Source organism: Panicum hallii, chromosome 4 (assembly GCF_002211085.1).
Source record: "Panicum hallii strain FIL2 chromosome 4, PHallii_v3.1, whole genome shotgun sequence".
Classification (NCBI taxonomy): Eukaryota; Viridiplantae; Streptophyta; class Magnoliopsida; order Poales; family Poaceae; genus Panicum; species Panicum hallii.
This window is the reverse complement of record NC_038045.1, coordinates 4,674,981-4,693,194: the sequence shown is the minus strand read 5'-3', so window position 1 is coordinate 4,693,194 and position 18,214 is coordinate 4,674,981. Positions and strand designations below refer to the sequence as shown.

At 42.4% G+C, this 18,214-nt stretch overlaps 2 protein-coding genes across 6 annotated transcripts; both read right to left on the bottom strand.

Moving 5' to 3' along the window:
* Positions 1-1,775: 1,775 nt before the first annotated feature.
* Positions 1,776-10,269, bottom strand: LOC112889701 (probable sucrose-phosphate synthase 3). Of its 4 annotated transcripts, none has more exons than XM_025956452.1 (13): positions 9,915-10,269; positions 9,620-9,728; positions 7,217-7,349; positions 6,748-6,811; positions 5,852-6,550; positions 5,596-5,703; positions 5,315-5,446; positions 5,007-5,183; positions 4,708-4,761; positions 4,560-4,622; positions 3,777-4,478; positions 3,517-3,644; positions 1,776-2,527 (listed from the first exon to the last, which is right to left on the bottom strand). In XM_025956452.1, exons 1-13 carry the CDS (start codon positions 10,173-10,175, stop codon positions 2,251-2,253), a joined length of 2,907 nt encoding a protein of 968 aa, XP_025812237.1. In that variant the 5' UTR covers positions 10,176-10,269; the 3' UTR covers positions 1,776-2,250. The 4 variants fall into 4 exon arrangements, with proteins under 4 accessions (XP_025812237.1, XP_025812236.1, XP_025812239.1 ...); XM_025956451.1 differs by having other exon boundaries at positions 7,217-7,425; positions 9,639-9,728; XM_025956454.1 differs by having other exon boundaries at positions 9,639-9,728; positions 9,915-9,951.
* Positions 10,270-12,615: 2,346 nt separating this feature from the next.
* Positions 12,616-18,206, bottom strand: LOC112889340 (phosphoenolpyruvate phosphatase). 2 transcript variants are annotated; one of them, XM_025955915.1, is made up of 10 exons: positions 18,000-18,206; positions 16,473-16,671; positions 16,187-16,387; positions 15,664-15,775; positions 15,071-15,294; positions 14,514-14,652; positions 13,907-14,127; positions 13,639-13,760; positions 13,243-13,404; positions 12,616-13,041 (listed from the first exon to the last, which is right to left on the bottom strand). In XM_025955915.1, the coding sequence occupies exons 2-10, from the start codon at positions 16,641-16,643 to the stop codon at positions 12,960-12,962; spliced, it is 1,434 nt and encodes a 477-aa protein (XP_025811700.1). In that variant the 5' UTR covers positions 16,644-16,671; positions 18,000-18,206; the 3' UTR covers positions 12,616-12,959. The 2 variants fall into 2 exon arrangements, with proteins under 2 accessions (XP_025811700.1, XP_025811699.1); XM_025955914.1 differs by having other exon boundaries at positions 17,997-18,205.
* Positions 18,207-18,214: the final 8 nt, after the last annotated feature.

Genomic DNA, 18,214 nt, shown 5'->3' with positions numbered 1-18,214 from the left:
TGATAGATTTTACAGAAAAATTGTAGAACTTTGTTACACGCGTTCATGCCGATTTCGACTTGACGTACTCTGCTTTCAAAATGATTCAATACAGTAATTAATCATATAAGACTATCCGTTAACTATTACATCACTTAACGTATCGCAGGGTGAAAGGATGTCGGATTAGAATGACTAAACTTTTAGATGCTTATGGGTATCATCCATTTTCGTATGTTGACAAAACTATCAGGACGTAGATTCTTGATTCTATGTATGATCTAGCGACATTCATATGCTACTATCGTCCATTTTCGCCACAAAACTATCATCCTCGACATTCTATGTATGATCTATCAGTTTCGTATCACACAAGGATACGTAAACGGGCCAGCGCAGTAGGATTATAGGATTCCAAGGTACATACCGAAGATCTTGGTGCGAATGAACGTACGAAACTGAGGGCTTGTGGTTGCTCATCTAGAAATGTAGGACAACCCCCGTGTACACAATAAATGCCACCCTAAAATGCATGTGGTCAACCTTGGGCACGCAGTTTAGCTTTCTTGTGCGAGGATGATACATGGCAGTGATGTACTTAGAGAAAACACGATGGCTGAAGATTTGCACTGAAGACTATACACATATCCTAAACAACTAGTAATCAAAATGGTGGAAGCATATATTGGACTATAAAGGCATGCTTGGTGAGCTTGGCACTTGTTCTGTTACATGAAGTTGTGTACAGAAATGGCAACTGCTCCTCGGAATGAACCAGAAAGGCAGAAACAAACGAGACCAAGCGTGTAACCCGCATTTTCTTGGGCAACATTTTTTTTTTGAAAGTAGCCAGGAGCACTAGCCTGTCAGTAAGAGGTTAGACGCCCACGCTGACCGGACTCAACGCAGACGAGGCTGCTCGAGTAGTCTCGGGACACGCCATACTGAGCCACTCACACCTCCACACACACACACCCACCCACGCACGCACCGTCTCGGCACCCGGTGAGACACCTGCTGGGTTGCGATTGCTGAGGATCGGGGGGGGGGGGGGGGGGGGGGGGGGGGGGGCTGCCTGGACACCTGCAGCGCTAGCCATCCGAGCTACGCTCGGTTCTCTTGGGCAACACTTTCACCATCTGCTAGCCACCTAATGCATATATACAAATACCCATAGCTGTCACGACTTTGATTCTGATATTATTTCATGTATGTGTTCAAGAAAAGCAGACGTATCACAGTCGTTCCTGATATAGATGGCCAACCACAAACCGATAACCAATCAGTCCAACTGCTCTCCAGTTTTTCAGAACTGATATCGGTTACCATCAATACCAAACTCTTTAATACAGTGGAAAAAAGCTAAACGAAACGATTCTATGAATTCAGAAAAACAAGCAACATGGGACCAAATCAGGTCAAACAAATGGCAAAAGGAAGTAAAAATGTTTTTCATTGAAAAGATGGGTATGGAAGGTGATCATCCCTGGGATAGTGCTAGAAGAAAAGCACATGCACATGGTGTAATTGTTGCAGCTACTACACCAAACGTAGCAGCTGCTTTGAGTGCAAGGCATATCAACACTTATGTCTATGTAGATAAATAGATAATGCAAGGGTTTACATAATAATGAGGTCATAGTTTGGTAAGAGCACTATAGTTGCCACAATAATTTCATAACCACTACAGCAGCAGATAGATACGGTTATTAATGATGTAACCACAGGCTGTTGTAAAAACACGCAACAAAAGAAACATTTTTTGCATATAATATAATATGTGAAAACACACACACAAAAAAAACGTATATATGTATAATGCTCAATTGTGGCACAAAGTATTTACACAATTATAAGGCACCCCTCCTAGAGCAAAAATTAAAAAAGAGTTTAGAGGGTTGCACAGTAATCATACACTCAACTCCCGCGGTGATGGAAAATTGCGAGCTCGGCCAGCTTTGGTATATTGGAAGCTTGTTTGCTGAAAATGCTTCCATAAGATGTTTTTACTATCAACATTTGAACAAATTTGTTTCGTCTGTACAGCTTGGTGTATCCATTAACACGTTCTTCACTCCAAAAATTCCAATGTGAGGATCCAGGGGAATGTCATTCACAGCCCCAAGTAGGGACCACATACACTAAATGACTGGCAGGCAAGATCGGGCATTTCCATTAGAGTGGAAATGATAGTATTTGTATCGTATATTTGTATTGTCCATTTCTTTGTTTCTTTCTTTCTATTAATAACAAAACAGAGCGCACTTGGTGTCATTGTGTGGGTATACCAAGCTGTTGCATTGCAGACCTGATGTCACCACTGCTGAAACCCTCAATTCCAATGATATTTGAGCTATCAAGAGCAACAACATCCTGTAAAGGGTACCTTCTGACCGTATGGATTCTATTTGCAGGAGTATTGAATCCACCCTTAAGGATGATTGTCTTGTGAAGACCTCCAAACAGTTCTTCATAATCAGAATCACCGGATTCGCCAACGATAACAACAGCATCTGGCAACTCCATGCCCCAGCGAATTGACAAATACCTATAATAGAAAATTGTGTTACTAGGTTTGCACACAGGTTCGCTGCAAGGTGCATGTGGAAATTAAATACATAAAACATTCCCCAAAGAGACCACACAATCAAAGAGTACTGATCCCGCATCAATGTACATTTTATTAATGGGTGGCAGTATTCACTATTGCAAAAGAGCTGACGATTTTTGGTCTGCAGCAAATATTTGACAGGTATAAATATAGAAAACATTCCTTTTTCTTTAAGGAAAAAAAAACTTGTACCATCAACTTAAACACTCAATGTAGCCAGTAGCACTGGAGTTCTGTACTCAAGGTTGCACTTATAGGATTTCTTACTTAGCTAGGCTTACTTATAGTCAAATTGCTTTTCACCCATCTGAATTTAAACTGGTTCGGATATTTAACACCTATTTATATCTGATCCTGACCCATTTTGACCAAGTTATAGATTCCCTATTATATTCTGGTAACAACCCAGTTCCCAATCATTTTCCATCAAACCGGCGGGTTATGAGACTAAGTAGGTAAGATCCACTACCAGTTTTGGTATAACCTTGGTTATAGATAATCAGCTGGGACCCAAACAAAGCACTAAGGTAAGGTTTCACACTCCCACTATGTCTAATCTTCTATTGAAAATGTTTATCATTGGAAATTTGGAATAAACCATCCAATGTGGAGAATATTGCTCAGTGCCATCACAATGGTCGCCAAGTTCATAAATAGAATCCAGTGTGGCCTTGAAATGTGGTCTCTGGCGCTATAGGTCATTGTCACGGTGGTATATTCAATTGGCACCTTTTATGATGGCAATGATTCAATTTTTCTCATAAAAAGGAAATAAGAAATTCACATCTTGAAACAGTTTTATAATAAAAAAAAGTATTCGCATTAAATTATATTGCAACTAATTTGCAACAGAAGATAAATGATTCCTCTAGAAAAAAAGGAACAATTTAAATAATAGAAGAATGAAGAAAAATTAAGCACCAAACCTTAGAGCCTGAGATCGTGATGCATGAATTGGAATTACGGATAGCCTGGTAGCACCATGGTTATACAGAGCATGACAACGTAGTGACTGGATTCTCATCAACTTTTGCAGCTCTTTCAAAGGAGGCAACTACAATATATAAACAAAGTTAGAAACTAAAATGTTGTATAATGAACTGTAATAAAGCAATGAATCTGAATGGCCCAAATAATGAATGAGTAAATTTTCAACCAAACTAGAAAATTCTGGAAAGAAGCTTACATGATTTGGATTAACCACTCTAAATGCTAGACAGTATGTTGAAGAGTGTTCCGAATCTTCAAATATGACTTGCTTTTCAGTTCTTCCCCTTCTCTCTACTACTGAAGAAGCCCACTTAACCAAGTACTTCCTTAAACCCTCCCCTCCCCAACGATACTCGATATGTGATCGGTAATTATTGTCCAATGCAAATGTAACAAGAGAATTACTTGGCACATCATTAGACTGTGAAGGATAATATATATCACTCCCACCATTGCATATGAAGGCATCAAAATCTGTAGGGCGCATGCCTGTGTATTTTATTAGAGAACGTATCTCTGCTATTGTCAATGAAGTCGACAGCACGAAACCTGTCGAACCCGACAAAGTTCCGGTGCGAGTAGCCTCGATAGAATTTCTGATAATTTGAATTAAATCTTCCTTGCTAACAGAGTCCACAGCAATAACAAGGATATGCCTCCTGCAGTTCACAGGCACCTTCTGGTCTTCTTTGTTCCCAAAAGCAGGATGCCTTGGGCCAAGAGTTAATATCCTTGACAAGTAATTCTTGCAATGTTCAGGCCAAGAAAATTGGTGTATATTTTTCAGTCCATTCTCTCGACATCTTGACCAAAACTGCTTTTCAGAAAGCATCTTATAGAGGGCATCTGCGATTGAATGCTGATCATGGGGATCAACAAGAAGACCATTGTCCAGAACCTGCGAGAAAAGATGCAGTCTGTTACAGCTGTAAGTTGGTAAGATATTAATTCAAGAAATGGTGCAATGTTATTCATCAACCTGATGGATTTCAACAGGAGCCCCATTTTTTGTTGCAATTACAGGCAACCCATGCATGGCAGCCTGCTCACCAAATGAGCAGATAGGTGGTAAGGATACATAAATGATATGGGATACAAAAATGAATTTCGATTTCAATAGTTATGACCTCTATCAATGTGACACCAAATTGCTCAAAGTAAGCAACATTTACAAAAGTGCCCTGCAGATGTTCAACAGATGATGTCAGTATTGACATACATATAAAAAGAAAACTTGTACTGGTGAATGCCATTTAAAATAAGAAAACACCTACTGTATTGCACACTTGTATATAATCATGAATACTTGTTGAAAGAAAATTTTAAAAAGATAACTATCAAAGGCAAACTACTTCAAGTTTTTGGCATTCAATCGAAGGGGGAAAAAATATGGCACCACCAATTTTCTTTGCTAAAAACAATATACCTTTGTTCTTGCTGCTAAACGATAAATATCAGGAATTTCAGAGTGCTTGTGATGCTTTGGGTATGCCACTTGACCATATAAATCATATTCATCAATCAATGTAAGCACCGATGTCAAAACAGCTGCACTGACTTTATTCATTTTGGAAATCGCCTCACGGTTACCCATTATCAATGTCTGGAATGCAAAATCAAAAGGTGAAGGAAAAGAGTGTCAAAATTCTAGATTATTGACAGCTTTAATACTTATGATATTGGAGCATGATATGTCTGAAACACGAAAATGTTAGGTTCTTAGTCTTATCTTACAAGGTTAGCAAGCTCTCTCAATGGATGGCATTCACCAAATGCCTTCACAAGCGTTGTAATATTCTTTTCAGCATATGGACGGGCAATAGCCAGAATCATAGGTTTCCTAGGATTTGTGAAGAATCGCATTATCTGCCATCACAAACATATCATCAGCACACAAGCTTTAAACATAACATAGGATTAATAGGAATAAACAAGTCACTGCTAATATCAGTTATTGAATAAGTCAAATAAAAAGTGAGGTCTTGCGAGTACAAATCTGAGGATAATTTCACAACCTCAAACCAAATAGATGGATCCTCAGAGGCTGGAGACGGGCTATCTTCATCTCCGTACAAATCAAAATCATGAATGATGTGGCCGAATTCAACACCTGGAGGAATTATCTGCAGAGCAAGTAATAGAGAACTAAAGTGTTTTAAACCTCTATAATAGATGAAAACAACAAGCATCCAAGAAATACAGTTCGCATAAGTGCTACTGTGCTAGTAATAATTGATTGTTCAAGAAAACAGAGTAATAGTGTTTACTCACAACCATACGAGGCATATAGCGACCAAAACAGTTAGCACCACGTTTGACTAGTGCACGGAGCTTCCTTGCAAGCATGACCTCAAAACCGTCATACAAGTTCCACTGCTCTTCTATCTCTTGCCTTGTGCTTGCGATAACTATTTCGGAAGCATCGAGAGACAACTCCTCTGCCTCAATTCGGCGCATTATTTTGTATGTCATGTTTATTTGTTCCCTTGTTTGTCTCCCTTGCTTGAGAAGCCCTTCCAACTTATCTTTCCCAAGAAAATGCCCTGTAAACACCATAGGAACATTGAGCGCTCCAGATAGTAGGGTAGCAGCAACTCCTGCACTGGCATAATGGCCATGGATCACAGCAGGCCAAACTGGACACCCACTGCCAATTTCTTCGCCTATTGTTTTTGACATCCGCACTACATGACCCAGTGCACCATCAACAAATTCTTGAATGAAAGGCCAGATATTTTCTTTAGCTAGATGCTTGTCTTTGGGGCCAAACGGTATTCTGATGATATGTGCACCACTGTTCTCTCCTCTTTCAAATTTTAAGTTCTTGAAGCTTGTCAAAGCCAGCATCTCATCTGGTTCACCGTAGCCACGGTCAAAATTTGGGGCTAAGATTTGTCTTGTCAATAGATCAACACGGTAAACTCCAGGAGATGAACTTAATGCTTTAGCAAGTTCCACGACGTATTTGACCTATGAAACAGCACATAATGGATGCAAGTGAAATCATGCCTTGTATGATATTCTTTTAGTGGATATTTTCGAAGGATAAAATGCAAGTGACAGCCGCTCCACTTAATTATAGGGTATGGCTTGAGTTATTCATTCTGAAGAAAGGAAGAAACACTTTTACTTGCTTCTATAATTAAAAGCATTGACAATACTATTACCTGGCCACCAGTATCTGAATCACGGCCAAGCTCCATATTCTCTCCACGAATCAGGCCATGAAGGCTACAGTACAATACATCATAACACAAATTTAATGGCAAATAGATTACATTAAAAATACCAACTAGCCAAAGGATTACATCATATTTAAACCAGGCTACATGGACACCATGTGAAACCAACAATACTAATAGTATAAACACTGTGCACTGTTCAGGTTAGGAAGTTGGTTTCCTTGTGTGTGTGTTTTGGGGCAATAGACAGAGGACCTCTTGGCACGCAATGGTATAAATTTATTAACCTTCTTCAATTTACTGTATATCATTTTGCAACAATTATGAATAGCATCTCATTAGATGATGAATAAATCACATGCAACTTAATCAATCTGTAACATGTACTTTACAAGTTTACATCGAAGTATAAAAAAATATACAGTAAGAAGTTGCTAAACAAAATACTCCATACCTGATCAACACTATGTATAGCTTGTCAAATGAACTGATCTTAGGTGTGTTCCCAGTTGTGCTATCACCATAGGCAACAGAAGGATCACCAGCATCCTCTCCCTTCACTCCTTCAAAGAGATCTTCAGACATATCTGCAGTAGCATCATTTCGTTGCTTCTCAGTCTCTAGACGGCGTTTTGACAAGCGACTGGCTTCCTCTTTCTCAAACTGAATATTTAAACATTTATGTAACAAACAAACACTACATTAATTGAAAGAGATAGAAGTTCAAATATAAGTGATGATGTAATTATCATATAAGGTGGAAATGTGAAAGTAAACTGGCATCAAATCTACATTTGACGACAATATATCAGATTAGAAGTCAAAATACCCAATGCACCAAGTGCACAAAAAAAAACTTGCTTATAGTGCTTAATAAGGTTGTCATCAAGCCAGCGGATAAGAGCACAGCAACAATAATTTATCTTGTATCTATATATCCCAAGCATTCCGGACTCCAGATCATCTAAGTTATAAGCCCTTGGTGCCTGTATTGCAGGTAACTAAGAGTAACTGCAAATTCTAAGAAAAAGGAGGGAAATGGTAGCGTCTGAAAATGAACACTTCAGTCAAATACCACAAGAAGGGTTTGTTGCAGCTTTGACTTTTTTTCATTCGTTTGACTCTTCATCTTTTCTACAAATATTTATGCAAATAGATAAAACTACAAGTTAAATCTAAAGTACTTTTGATGATAGACGTACTGGTACTTATTTTACTTTGTTTAACTAATTCATTAAATAAATATCATTGGTCAAAGTTTGAGTAAAAAAGTCAACGGTGTCATATATTTAAGAACGGAGGTAGTGCCACTCAACCCCATTTGTCTTCAGAATGTGAAAAATTTGTAGAAAGTATGCTGGATATTAACATAGCGGTAAAAAGACTGACATACTGATCTTTGAGCAGAATTAAAATGTGCCAAAATCTTTCAACGCTGCATTGATAATGAGTTGTAGATGCTACATAGCCATTTTTGCCCATAATAAATCTTCATCAAATTAAAATCCGAATACACATTGAAGACCTTGAAATAAGGTGTGCACAAAAGTTGCTCTGCAGGAATGTCCTTATCAATTGAAGGTTCCACTTCTGCTTGTTCATCCAAACAGATCTCAAATTATAGGTTTAGTGGAGTGTAAATGGAACTTCCAATATACTTTCCAGGCAGCAGATAAGAAATGGCAACCAGGAATGGAGAAGACCATTGAGAATGTTTCCAGATTTTTTTTTTGGGGGGGGGGGCGGCGGGGGGGGGGGGGGGTGGGGGGTTGCCGTGTAAGATATTCTTAGTCTACTACAGATTAAAATCTTCAGTCTATTTTGACCACATGAAGCACACCTCAGCCGTTTTACTGGCATTGAATGATGAATGGACTTAAAGGGACAGAATTAAATGCAGAAGAAAAAACTCTTGGAATTGATAAAAGAAAATGGAATATTAGGATTTGTGCGTAAAAGGTAGAAATTTAGTCTTGATAGCTGAACTTCTTGGCTTTTGAGTTTTGAGGTTGCAATACAGAAACAACCTAAATGGACCCTCCACCTGCCAAAATCATTGTCCAGTGCATTTCTCCATAATTTTCTATTAGCAAAAGAAATTTTCCTTTTCAGAATATGTGGGAGAACACCACGTGGCCTGCACTCTACTAACCAACATGAGTATGCAATTATTACAGATTTTCCAAAGGAAAAGCATATCATTCCATCGCCCATAATATTTTATTGTGGATTGTATTGACACCGATAGCAGCAAAAAACACTTTTGCTCCATCTTTCTATCTAGATCTATAGTGTTTCAAGCTAAATTTCACCAGTCTCACTTTATCTGTTAGTATTGTCGCTGATGAAAACAAAAATAGACTAATATGAGTGGCTGCTTAGTAGAAAGCTTTGCAGTCAGTGTATCCATACATCTATAAGGGAGGTGATGTATGCCTGTATGTTCTTCACATTATACCACTTTATCAAGCAAATTAGACAGTGTGAGAAGTTACCGGGGGGGGGGGGGGGGAAGATGACAAACAGGAGGCCAGGTGATGATAATAGCTAACTCACATAATCCGATTACACATGAAACTTGAAAGGCTTGGCATAATGTTCCCCATCATTGGGGCACTTCTGGCACAATACTGCTCATCGAGAAGGACCATAGCTGGATGAGTGTATGATCATTGCATTCTATCGAACAGATCCCGGTGCTCTCTAAAATGCACCACTAACTGCTAATCTAACCCACTGCTCCTCTTTCGGGGGCCCAACGTCTGTATTGAATTATCGAAAACGGATGGGCACACATCCTCTCGTACCGCATCATCAGGAACAAAACAAGCAGCACGAAGAGAGAGAAGAAACGAACCAAGAGCGAAAAGTCGCACCTCCTTCTTCTTCCTGGCGAGGTTCCAGATCCTCCAGGTCATGTTCTCCAGGCGCGTGTTCTTCTCCTGCGGGCTCCGCATCGCGTTCGCCTGCGCCCACCCACCACGTGCACGCGCGGTCACACACAACACACAGATCGATCAGCACATCCCGCGGATCACCAGCCAAGGAAGAACGGCGGCGAGCAGGGGAGCCAGGGATTCGGAGCGCGTGCCCACCCTCCGCCCACGGCGCACGCCTGGGGGAAGGAGCGGAGCCGCGCCGCGAGCGCGTACCCGGAGCCAGGTCTTGTAGAGGTCCGTCTCGTCGTACCCGGTGATGACCTCCTCGACGAAGTAGCGGGCGGGGGAGAAGTGGCCGCGCTCGCGGAGGAGCAGCGAGGGCCGGTCTCCGTACCCGCCGCCGACGCCGACGCCGCCTCCGCCACGGCCCCTGGCGGCGGCGCCGCCCGCGCCCGCGCCCGCGCCCGCAGCGCCCTTGCCGGCATCGAGGATGGCGTCGAGGTAGCTGTTGATCCAGTTGTCGTTGCCGTACATCGCCGGCGAAATCGAGGCGAATGGGGGAGGCGCGCGGCGGGTGCGGGTGGGAGGGGAGGGAAGTGGTGGTGGTGGCGACGGGGGCGGCGACGAGAAAGAGAGACAGAAATGGAAAAGAAATGGGCAATGGAATTGGAAACGGGTTGTGGTTATTGCCTTGCACCAAGCGCCAGCGACAGCTCCACGGGGCGGGGCGCGGGGTGATCCTGGCCGTTGGATCCAGATCCAACGGCGTAGCCCCTGTCGTATTCGTATCTCAGTGGCAGCCTTTTCTGTCAGTGTGCTGTGCTGCGCAATTTTTTATGACCGTGAAAATTCGATAGCTGCATTCATATGTCAAAAATCAAGAAAAATCTGTACAAAATTGTCATGCCCTAGCTGGTATAGCGAGAATTTGTGTGGTGACAATATGTTACTCACAGGTCGAAAATGTTCGCATTTCGCTTGCAATTCTCAGTTCCTCAAGAAAACGGTTCATTTTTTAAATGAAGAAAACAGTTCATTCACTCAAATTCGCAACAAACCAGCAGGTAAAAGGATTACAAGAATTCGATTTGGTCATAGCTTTTGTTTTTCGAAAGACCAGTCCTAGTGGGGTGGCGTCCACTCCACACTCAATAATGCGTCCATATGCCATACGATCCTCCAACCGATCTCCTTGAGCAAAAGAGATTCCTGCGTTACTTGCTGGGCCAGCTGGATTGGTCTAGTACATGCATACTAGACGAGCATTCGTCAATTCGTACCTTTTTCATTTCGCAAAAGTCCATGCCCTGCTCTGCAGGAAAAGGCATTTCGGCGAGACCACCCAACCTGCTCTTCTGCATAAACATCACGATATATTCCGGAAAGGGAAGTTCAATGCACGCCTGACCTTGGACGCTTTCTCCCCCAGCTTTGTACGGATTCGGAAACAAGGTGACCAGGTATGAACCGGGGCGATGGCCAACGGGCATGGGGCAGCATCGTTTACCTTTCCCGCTTGCCAAGGCAACGGAGTTTGACCTGCAGGAGCAGGGCTCCTTCGCCGTTGAGACCGTGACACCAACGGTCGTTGATGTTCTTTCATGGCTTGAGAGGGCGTGCTATTTTTTAGCCCAACGATTCCGCGGAAGTACTAGCAGCAACGTCTGAACATGTGTCAGCGAATCACCGGAATTGGAATACCATGCGGACGTTGTTAAATTCGACTCGGAAAAAAGGAGGAACTCTCGAGAGAATTGTAACAAATAGACAAATGAATTGAATTGCATCCTGCGAAACAAACCACTCCCCCACACGGCGGCATGCAGCAACCTGCCAACCCATGATCCCTGCCGGTCGCCGTCGCGCGTCGCCGGTCTCGTTTATTGGCCCACTTGCCGTTGTCCGGGCGCGGCCCGCTGACGCGGCGGCAGTCGGTCCCTGTCCGCCTGGCCCGCGGCCGCGCCAACACGGCGCCCTTTACCGTGCGCCAAGCGGTGGCGGCCGGCGGCGCCGCCGCTGCCAGGGCAAGCCCGCCTCGCCGGTCGGTTCCTCCAGACGCGCTCAGGTGACCGTCTCGGATCCGAGTCACCATGCGGAGCTGTGCGGTACGAGCAGGGCTTGGCTAGACCACCACCTGACCACCAGGTGGGTGGTTTTATTAATGCCCGGGCTTATCCTGAGGGAATATTTGCACGGTTGTTTAACTGCTAAGCGGAGGAGGAGGAGGGGAGCCTGATCAAGGTGTGGTCTCTTGCACAGCTCGGATCTAGCGTAGTTTATCATTTCCGTGGCAGTTGGATTCGCTCTTGGTTGGAGTTGGCGGCGAAGAACTCTCTCTTCTCGTGACACTGCTTGCGGCGACGGGGCTTTCCGTTCTTGGGAAAGCCGCTCTCCTCCTGGCGCGAGCTTCTGGCCACGTCGATCGTGAAGCGCCCTGAGCCACTTGCCGGTTTAAAATTCTTTGGATGAAAGTTTTTGAACCACAGGTAGGATGCTGTGTTTGATCTTTTTTTTTTTCGATTTTCCAGAGGGGCAGAAAACAGGGCTTTTCTTTGTGGCATGGATTTAACTGTCCGAATCATAAAGCGAAGAGCACGTGGATTCCGACTGTGACGCGGACGATTCGGTGAAACGGCACTAGATTACGATTCTGACGTGGACGGCTCGAACGGAACGGCAATGAGCTGCTCAGGTGACGCGTGACCGATATAAGAAAGAGAGTTGGCTGGGCAGAGAACGCAGACTATTAAAAAAGGTGTTGAAACTCGAAAGCAACCGGTCAAGCAGGAACTAGTCATTGCCAATTCGGGGGCTGGCTGCCTTCATGGGATTGGGCCAGGTCTGTGGATTTAAGAACGGTCTACTTGACCTGCCACACTTGGCACCTGCCCGTTTCTCGACGGGAAGGGGGAATTCATAGCGCCAGCATGTGTCCACATCAGGATCATAATCCCGTGACGAAATGGAGAGGGAGTAATCCACAGACAACGAATTCCCACTGGCAACGACGCCGACAAGAGGAAATGCATGGTTCCCGGACAAGGGTGGGAAATGATGTTCATTGTATGTAAAGTGATCACATCTGTACTGACGACGACGAACCTCGTATTATTTCTCGCTATATTCATACAGTCCAGCATTCAGATCCACAGGGGTCAGCATGACTGCTTTGGCCTGAAGTCGGGTTGCTGGACTTGCAATGGCTGGTCTGATCGCCGGCCTTGCTGCTCCGAAGAGCACCGGACACTAGCAACGGTGCTATTCGGCCATTGCTCCATGAAGGCCATGCCGCGCAGCGGGCAGGACTAGCCAGCTCTCCTAGAATAGGGAGATCAGATCCTCGAGGTTCTCGAGATGGAAATGGTTCTTCTTCAGCCTCCTGCGGCGCGTGCTGCTTGTCCTGCGGGCAAACAATGTCCGTTCAATCAGATGGATGGCATCAGCAGTCAGAGCTTCGAAAAACAATTGCAGATTATGAAAGGTTATAGTCTGACTATCAGGACAAACTGGCAGGGTATTAAGCTCATAAAAGAAGCAACCGATGAACATTACAGTTAGAACAATAATTGCCCTAGATAAAAGCCGTTAGCAGGGCACTCACCAGTGTTGGTTATGAAACACCACGGTGTCTGCTGGAACGTTATTCCCATCGTCATTTCTATTCCACTGGTAGACAGCATGAGTCCTGTTTTTCAGTTGTAAAATTGAATGGCCGTAACTGGCCTCCCTGAATGCAGAGTAGTCTGGCTGGGGGTCATTAAACCTGCGTCATGGTGGGTTAGCTCATCAGGCAAGCCTCTTAAGAGCTTGCTAAAGAAAAGGAAGAAGCAATAATGCGCAGGAGGAACTGTGTATCTCCGATGCTGAGGTGAGCACGGACTTGAAAGTTCAAACCATGGCCTCAAACACCACAAACCTTGTGGCTACTAGGCCAGATGGGTGTAAGAGTTCAGTAAACGAAATAGTACCAATAATAAGTTTGGCTATTTCCTCTCACCTTGAAGCAAGTCCTTCCTGGTTGCCTCCATCACCAACAGTTATGTAAACAGGAGCAGATTTGTCTGGCACTGGATATCGATTCCCCGATGTTATGTTGTAGTTGACATTTGAAATGCGGTACTGCAAGTAATTTATAAGGTACCAATGAGAAATTAACATTCAAATCTCTAATTCAACTCCAAAGGAACAAATTCACGAAATCCGGACCATGCTCAGCTTGTCTACCACGCCAAATGGAGGACACTTTGCTGAATGGAAGAACTTACTGATCTCTCATAAGCATGAACATGCCCTGCAAATACCAAGTCGACCTTGTACTTCACAAACCATTTCTCAAAAGCATCCCTCATACTCTCACCCTCCATATAATGTGCCTCATTGCTGTTGTACATGGGAGAATGCATGAGAACTATAAGCCAAGGTGTCTTCTCCCTGTCCACGCGCTTGAGTTCATTCTTCAGCCACCACCATTGAGGAGTGTATTTTACTAATAAACATCAGAAGTAAGTTCAGAAGTTAGGACACATACTTGAATCGGAATATGCCACAAAAAACTAACAAATCAGTTAACTCAGTAAAAAGCTATCCAGCTACTAAATCAAACATGCTTCTGAAATCTAGCAATATATATGATGTCAATATAAAGGGACTACTGTAGTCTTCTATTCATTAAGGAAGCGTCAATACCTGTTAACACACAACACTAAAAGTTACAAGTTCATAACACTTAGTTGCAGCTTCAAACTTTCACCAAAACCAAAAGAAATCATAGATATAGAAATCAAAGTATCAAACTGTAACAGACAAATGACTTTAAATATCACAATATTGCATGGAAGAAACAAAACAAAGCGAGCTGGAAGAGCATGTTACCAAATGGTGAGTAGCTAGACAACACGATAATATGAGCAGATGCACGCCTGACAGCATACCACATAGGAGAACTGCTCTTTGATGCCAAGTATGGAGTCATATATCTATGCAGATATGGCTTAAATGTAGAAGTTTCTCCCTGAAAATATCAAATAATAATAGAGATAGAGTCGCTGAACAAAAAGACAACAGGCATCAGTAAAATTTTCCTTTTAAAAGCAGGTTTAGGCAGTTATGTTCAAATGGAAGGTGTTGCTCTGGTCATGTGATAATGTTATAAGAATAAATCCTTGGCAAGGTATGAAACCACACAGCCATAATAGGTAGTTACAACTGACAACCTAACTAACAAGAACATCATTACAGTCTATATCGCGAACTCTCTACAGTGACCCTTTAGTCGCACTTGCCATCGCTTGAGCATGCTTAAACAAGAAACAATAACACAGAAAAGCTTCCAGAGGATAGGCCATAAATGTCGGGAATTTTGCCAACTTGTTATCATTGTCTGGGGCTTTCACCAGTAAAAAAAATGCAAACATGTGAATATAAATTACCAGATCAGGCCTGTATTCTATTTCATGGTTTCCAGAATTCCAAATCCATGGCTGGTATGCAGTACTGCGTTCAACAAGTCGACCCCAAGAATCCCAACGAATGCCATCATCATGTTCATATCTATCAGCATATGACAAGTCCCCAACAAATAGAACAGTTTGTCCTCCGGTTTTCTCATAATGTTGAAGAGTTGATAGAGAATTAAATGTTTGCCCCAGATCACCTGGAACAACAGAGACAGGAAGTGTTGAGATAAAGCTGCCCAAAGCGCTGAACAGCTAATACTATGGCAATATCATTCACCTAATTTCTGTCCATGATAACTATTTATTTTTCTACTCTACCAGAATGCTTTTTATGGAAGGACAGAATGCATTTGGGAGTGATTTCAGGATACAAACTCAGGTAAGATTGTAAATATAGCCATTAGCCATGCTCAATCATTACATAGTTTAAACTGACCAAAATCATCATATGCTTGTGCTCAACTGCAGCTCTGTGTCTAGGGCAGGAGTTGTTCGAGTTCCAATGCAATTAAACAGCAATATGCAGGGAACCAAAATTAATAATAGTTAAATAAGAAAAGACAAACCTATGATGCCAAATGTGTATGATGCATCTGGATCAATTGCTGGAGGTGTTTCAAACCAAAATTCTCGAGCTGAATCTCCACTTCCAATCTTATAATAATATTTAGTGTTATACTGCAAAGTGCAAACAGTAAAGTTATAGCATATTTTTGGAAGTTTACATAGGAACTCACAATGTAAAGAAAGGGCTAAAGACTAGCTCTGCAGAAATGAGAAAATGTCTCAAATCAATTTCAATAGCTGCACGTTATGTTCAAATAAAATAACCTTGTACAACTGAATTTCGATAAATAAAAATTATGTGGCCAGGACTAATAATAATTGAGTGATAGCTGCACAAATAGCATTGTAAAAAGTAGCTGGACTAATAGATTTTCTTTAAACAAGAGATGTCATCTCTATCTAGAAGCGTTGCATTTCAGCTATCACATTTAGCAGGGTGAACAGTGTGCATGGCAAACATTTTGGATAAGAATATAACATAAGAATATATGAGAAGGAAAATGAAGCCTATTAGCATATTACCTCAAGGCCATCAACAAGACAGTGGTGTATGTATCCAGATTTGTAGTCGTAAAACGTATAATTTGTTGTTGTGCCTTCTGCTTTCTGGTCGTATTGCTTCTCCTTCTTGCCATAAAACACTTCACTTGGCCCGGGTTCTTCTGGAGTAACCCAAGATACTATAACTGCCTTTCCATCATAGTCACCTTGAGTGATATGAACCTGAAACATCATGATGTAAGCACTAAGCAGAGTATACAATGATAACACTGACAATTAGCTGGAGTCTGGTGACAAAGCTATTTACCTGCTGCGGTGCATTGTATCCCTTTGGAATTGCAAACCATTCACTTTCTAGTGGTATATCCGTAGACGGGAACTCTGTACGCACATAAGGGCTCGTGCGACCAGAGGCAACACCACTAACTAGGCATGAAAAAACATGTAGAGATAACAACAGAAAACCCCAGCCCTTCATTGATTTAGGATAGCGTTGATGACTCAGCCTAAAATTACAAAATCAATTTGTAAGAATACTTAAGAGATTAATGGGATTGCAAAAATGACCTAGTTTTTCTAATCACTGATCATACAACATAAATATTTACTAATGAACTAGCAATATTGTATTGCATTTGCTACTACACAAAGGACATGGTGAAAATAATAGAAAACTAAAATTATTATATTGTGTAAGCGCAGTAGAACACATAGGCCACATTAGTTTGATATTGCCACGATTAGCTTGGCATCGCCATTGCGCTCTTAGATCCAATGCCAGAAGATGAGCTAAAGAAAAACTAGCTCTGCCTCATTACTTGTCAAACCATGGCAGTATTGCCCTCTTATGAAAATACGAGCAGTCATCTACTACATATTAAAAGTAGATGGCAGCCCTTTTACGGGCACTAAACAAAGAGGAATATGTGGGGAAAAATCTCACTAAAAAAGAAGCATCCAATTTCCTGCTATTAATATTGTCAATCCTACCCCATGACTATAGATCATATCCATTTGAGGTTACTAGGAACCTATTTGAATCCAATTGCAAAAGGATAGAAAAAATATTGAATAATGGGAACCCCATGACTATAGATCATATCTATAGCTTGTACTACAGCATGAAAAGAAGAGAATAAGATAACAGAACCAAACTACACCTTTATTAGCAGTAAAAAGCTGTCATTCAAGAACTTTTTTTTAACTAAGAAATAATAAGAGCAAACAATAGAAGAGAAAAAACATAGTACGAAACAGCATCAAGTGTACGAGTAACGAGTGAGGAAGGTCAAACAATGACAAAGAACGTCTTCTCAACAGGTTCCTTAGGGCGCTCAACCTGATAACAGTCTACTTCTCTGTACTGGTTTTTTCCTTAATGAGCTAAAGATGTGTAGAAACTAGAAAATCTATTCTAACTCCTGGATTTATTTCAACCTGGGATTCGTACTCACGTTCATCTTCATATGAGTAGTAGGTTCTGACTGATTTTTCTTAATATATCAGTGCGCCATATAAGATAACCATTGCAAAAGGTGTTTGCTTTTGTTTATACTCTCTGCACGAACGGCACAAAAAGTTGCGGAACCCGCACTAGGTTCACTTGAATCCCGACGATTTTGTTTGGAAAATAAGCTGCAGTGCACTGGACCTCAAAAAGTCGAGTGTGGCGATCCTAAGCCTGAAGAAGCAAACGAACCTAGCCAAAACATGATAGACGGATGGATTTGGACTAACAGGGCACAACGCAGTATAAAAATCCACAACAAACTGAATGAATATAGAGATAGAGACAGAGAGACTTGGATCTGGTTGGGAACTAAGACCGTACCACCTCTTAGCACCTGAGGAGACCAATTGGCTCCCGGATGAATGAATGGGCGGATGGATCTCCGGTCCGCACGACGGAGATCACGGCGGCGGCAGCGCACTCCGGAGCGGCGGGTGGAGGGAACGTCCCGGCGGGCTCGTCCTCGGCGGCGCTGCCGCTGCGTTGCGTTGGCAATTGGTTTGGCGACGAGCAAGGCAAGCCGTGACGGAACGGGAAAC

Excerpts from the sequence above, each read along its gene's own strand:
- LOC112889701 (XM_025956451.1), bottom strand. The coding sequence starts at position 10,175 with ATGTACGGCAACGACAACTGGATCAACAGCTACCTCGACGCCATCCTC. Across the intron at positions 5,447-5,595 it reads ATCCATCTATTTGGTTTGAG|ATAATGCGATTCTTCACAAA; the intron begins GTTGTGAAATTA and ends TTGTGATGGCAG. Across the intron at positions 2,528-3,516 it reads TCACGATCTCAGGCTCTAAG|GTATTTGTCAATTCGCTGGG; the intron begins GTTTGGTGCTTA and ends TTTCTATTATAG.
- LOC112889340 (XM_025955915.1), bottom strand. The coding sequence starts at position 16,643 with ATGAAGGGCTGGGGTTTTCTGTTGTTATCTCTACATGTTTTTTCATGC. Across the intron at positions 13,761-13,906 it reads TTCATGCTTATGAGAGATCA|TACCGCATTTCAAATGTCAA; the intron begins GTAAGTTCTTCC and ends AATTACTTGCAG. Across the intron at positions 13,042-13,242 it reads GTGTTTCATAACCAACACTG|GACAAGCAGCACGCGCCGCA; the intron begins GTGAGTGCCCTG and ends GTTTGCCCGCAG.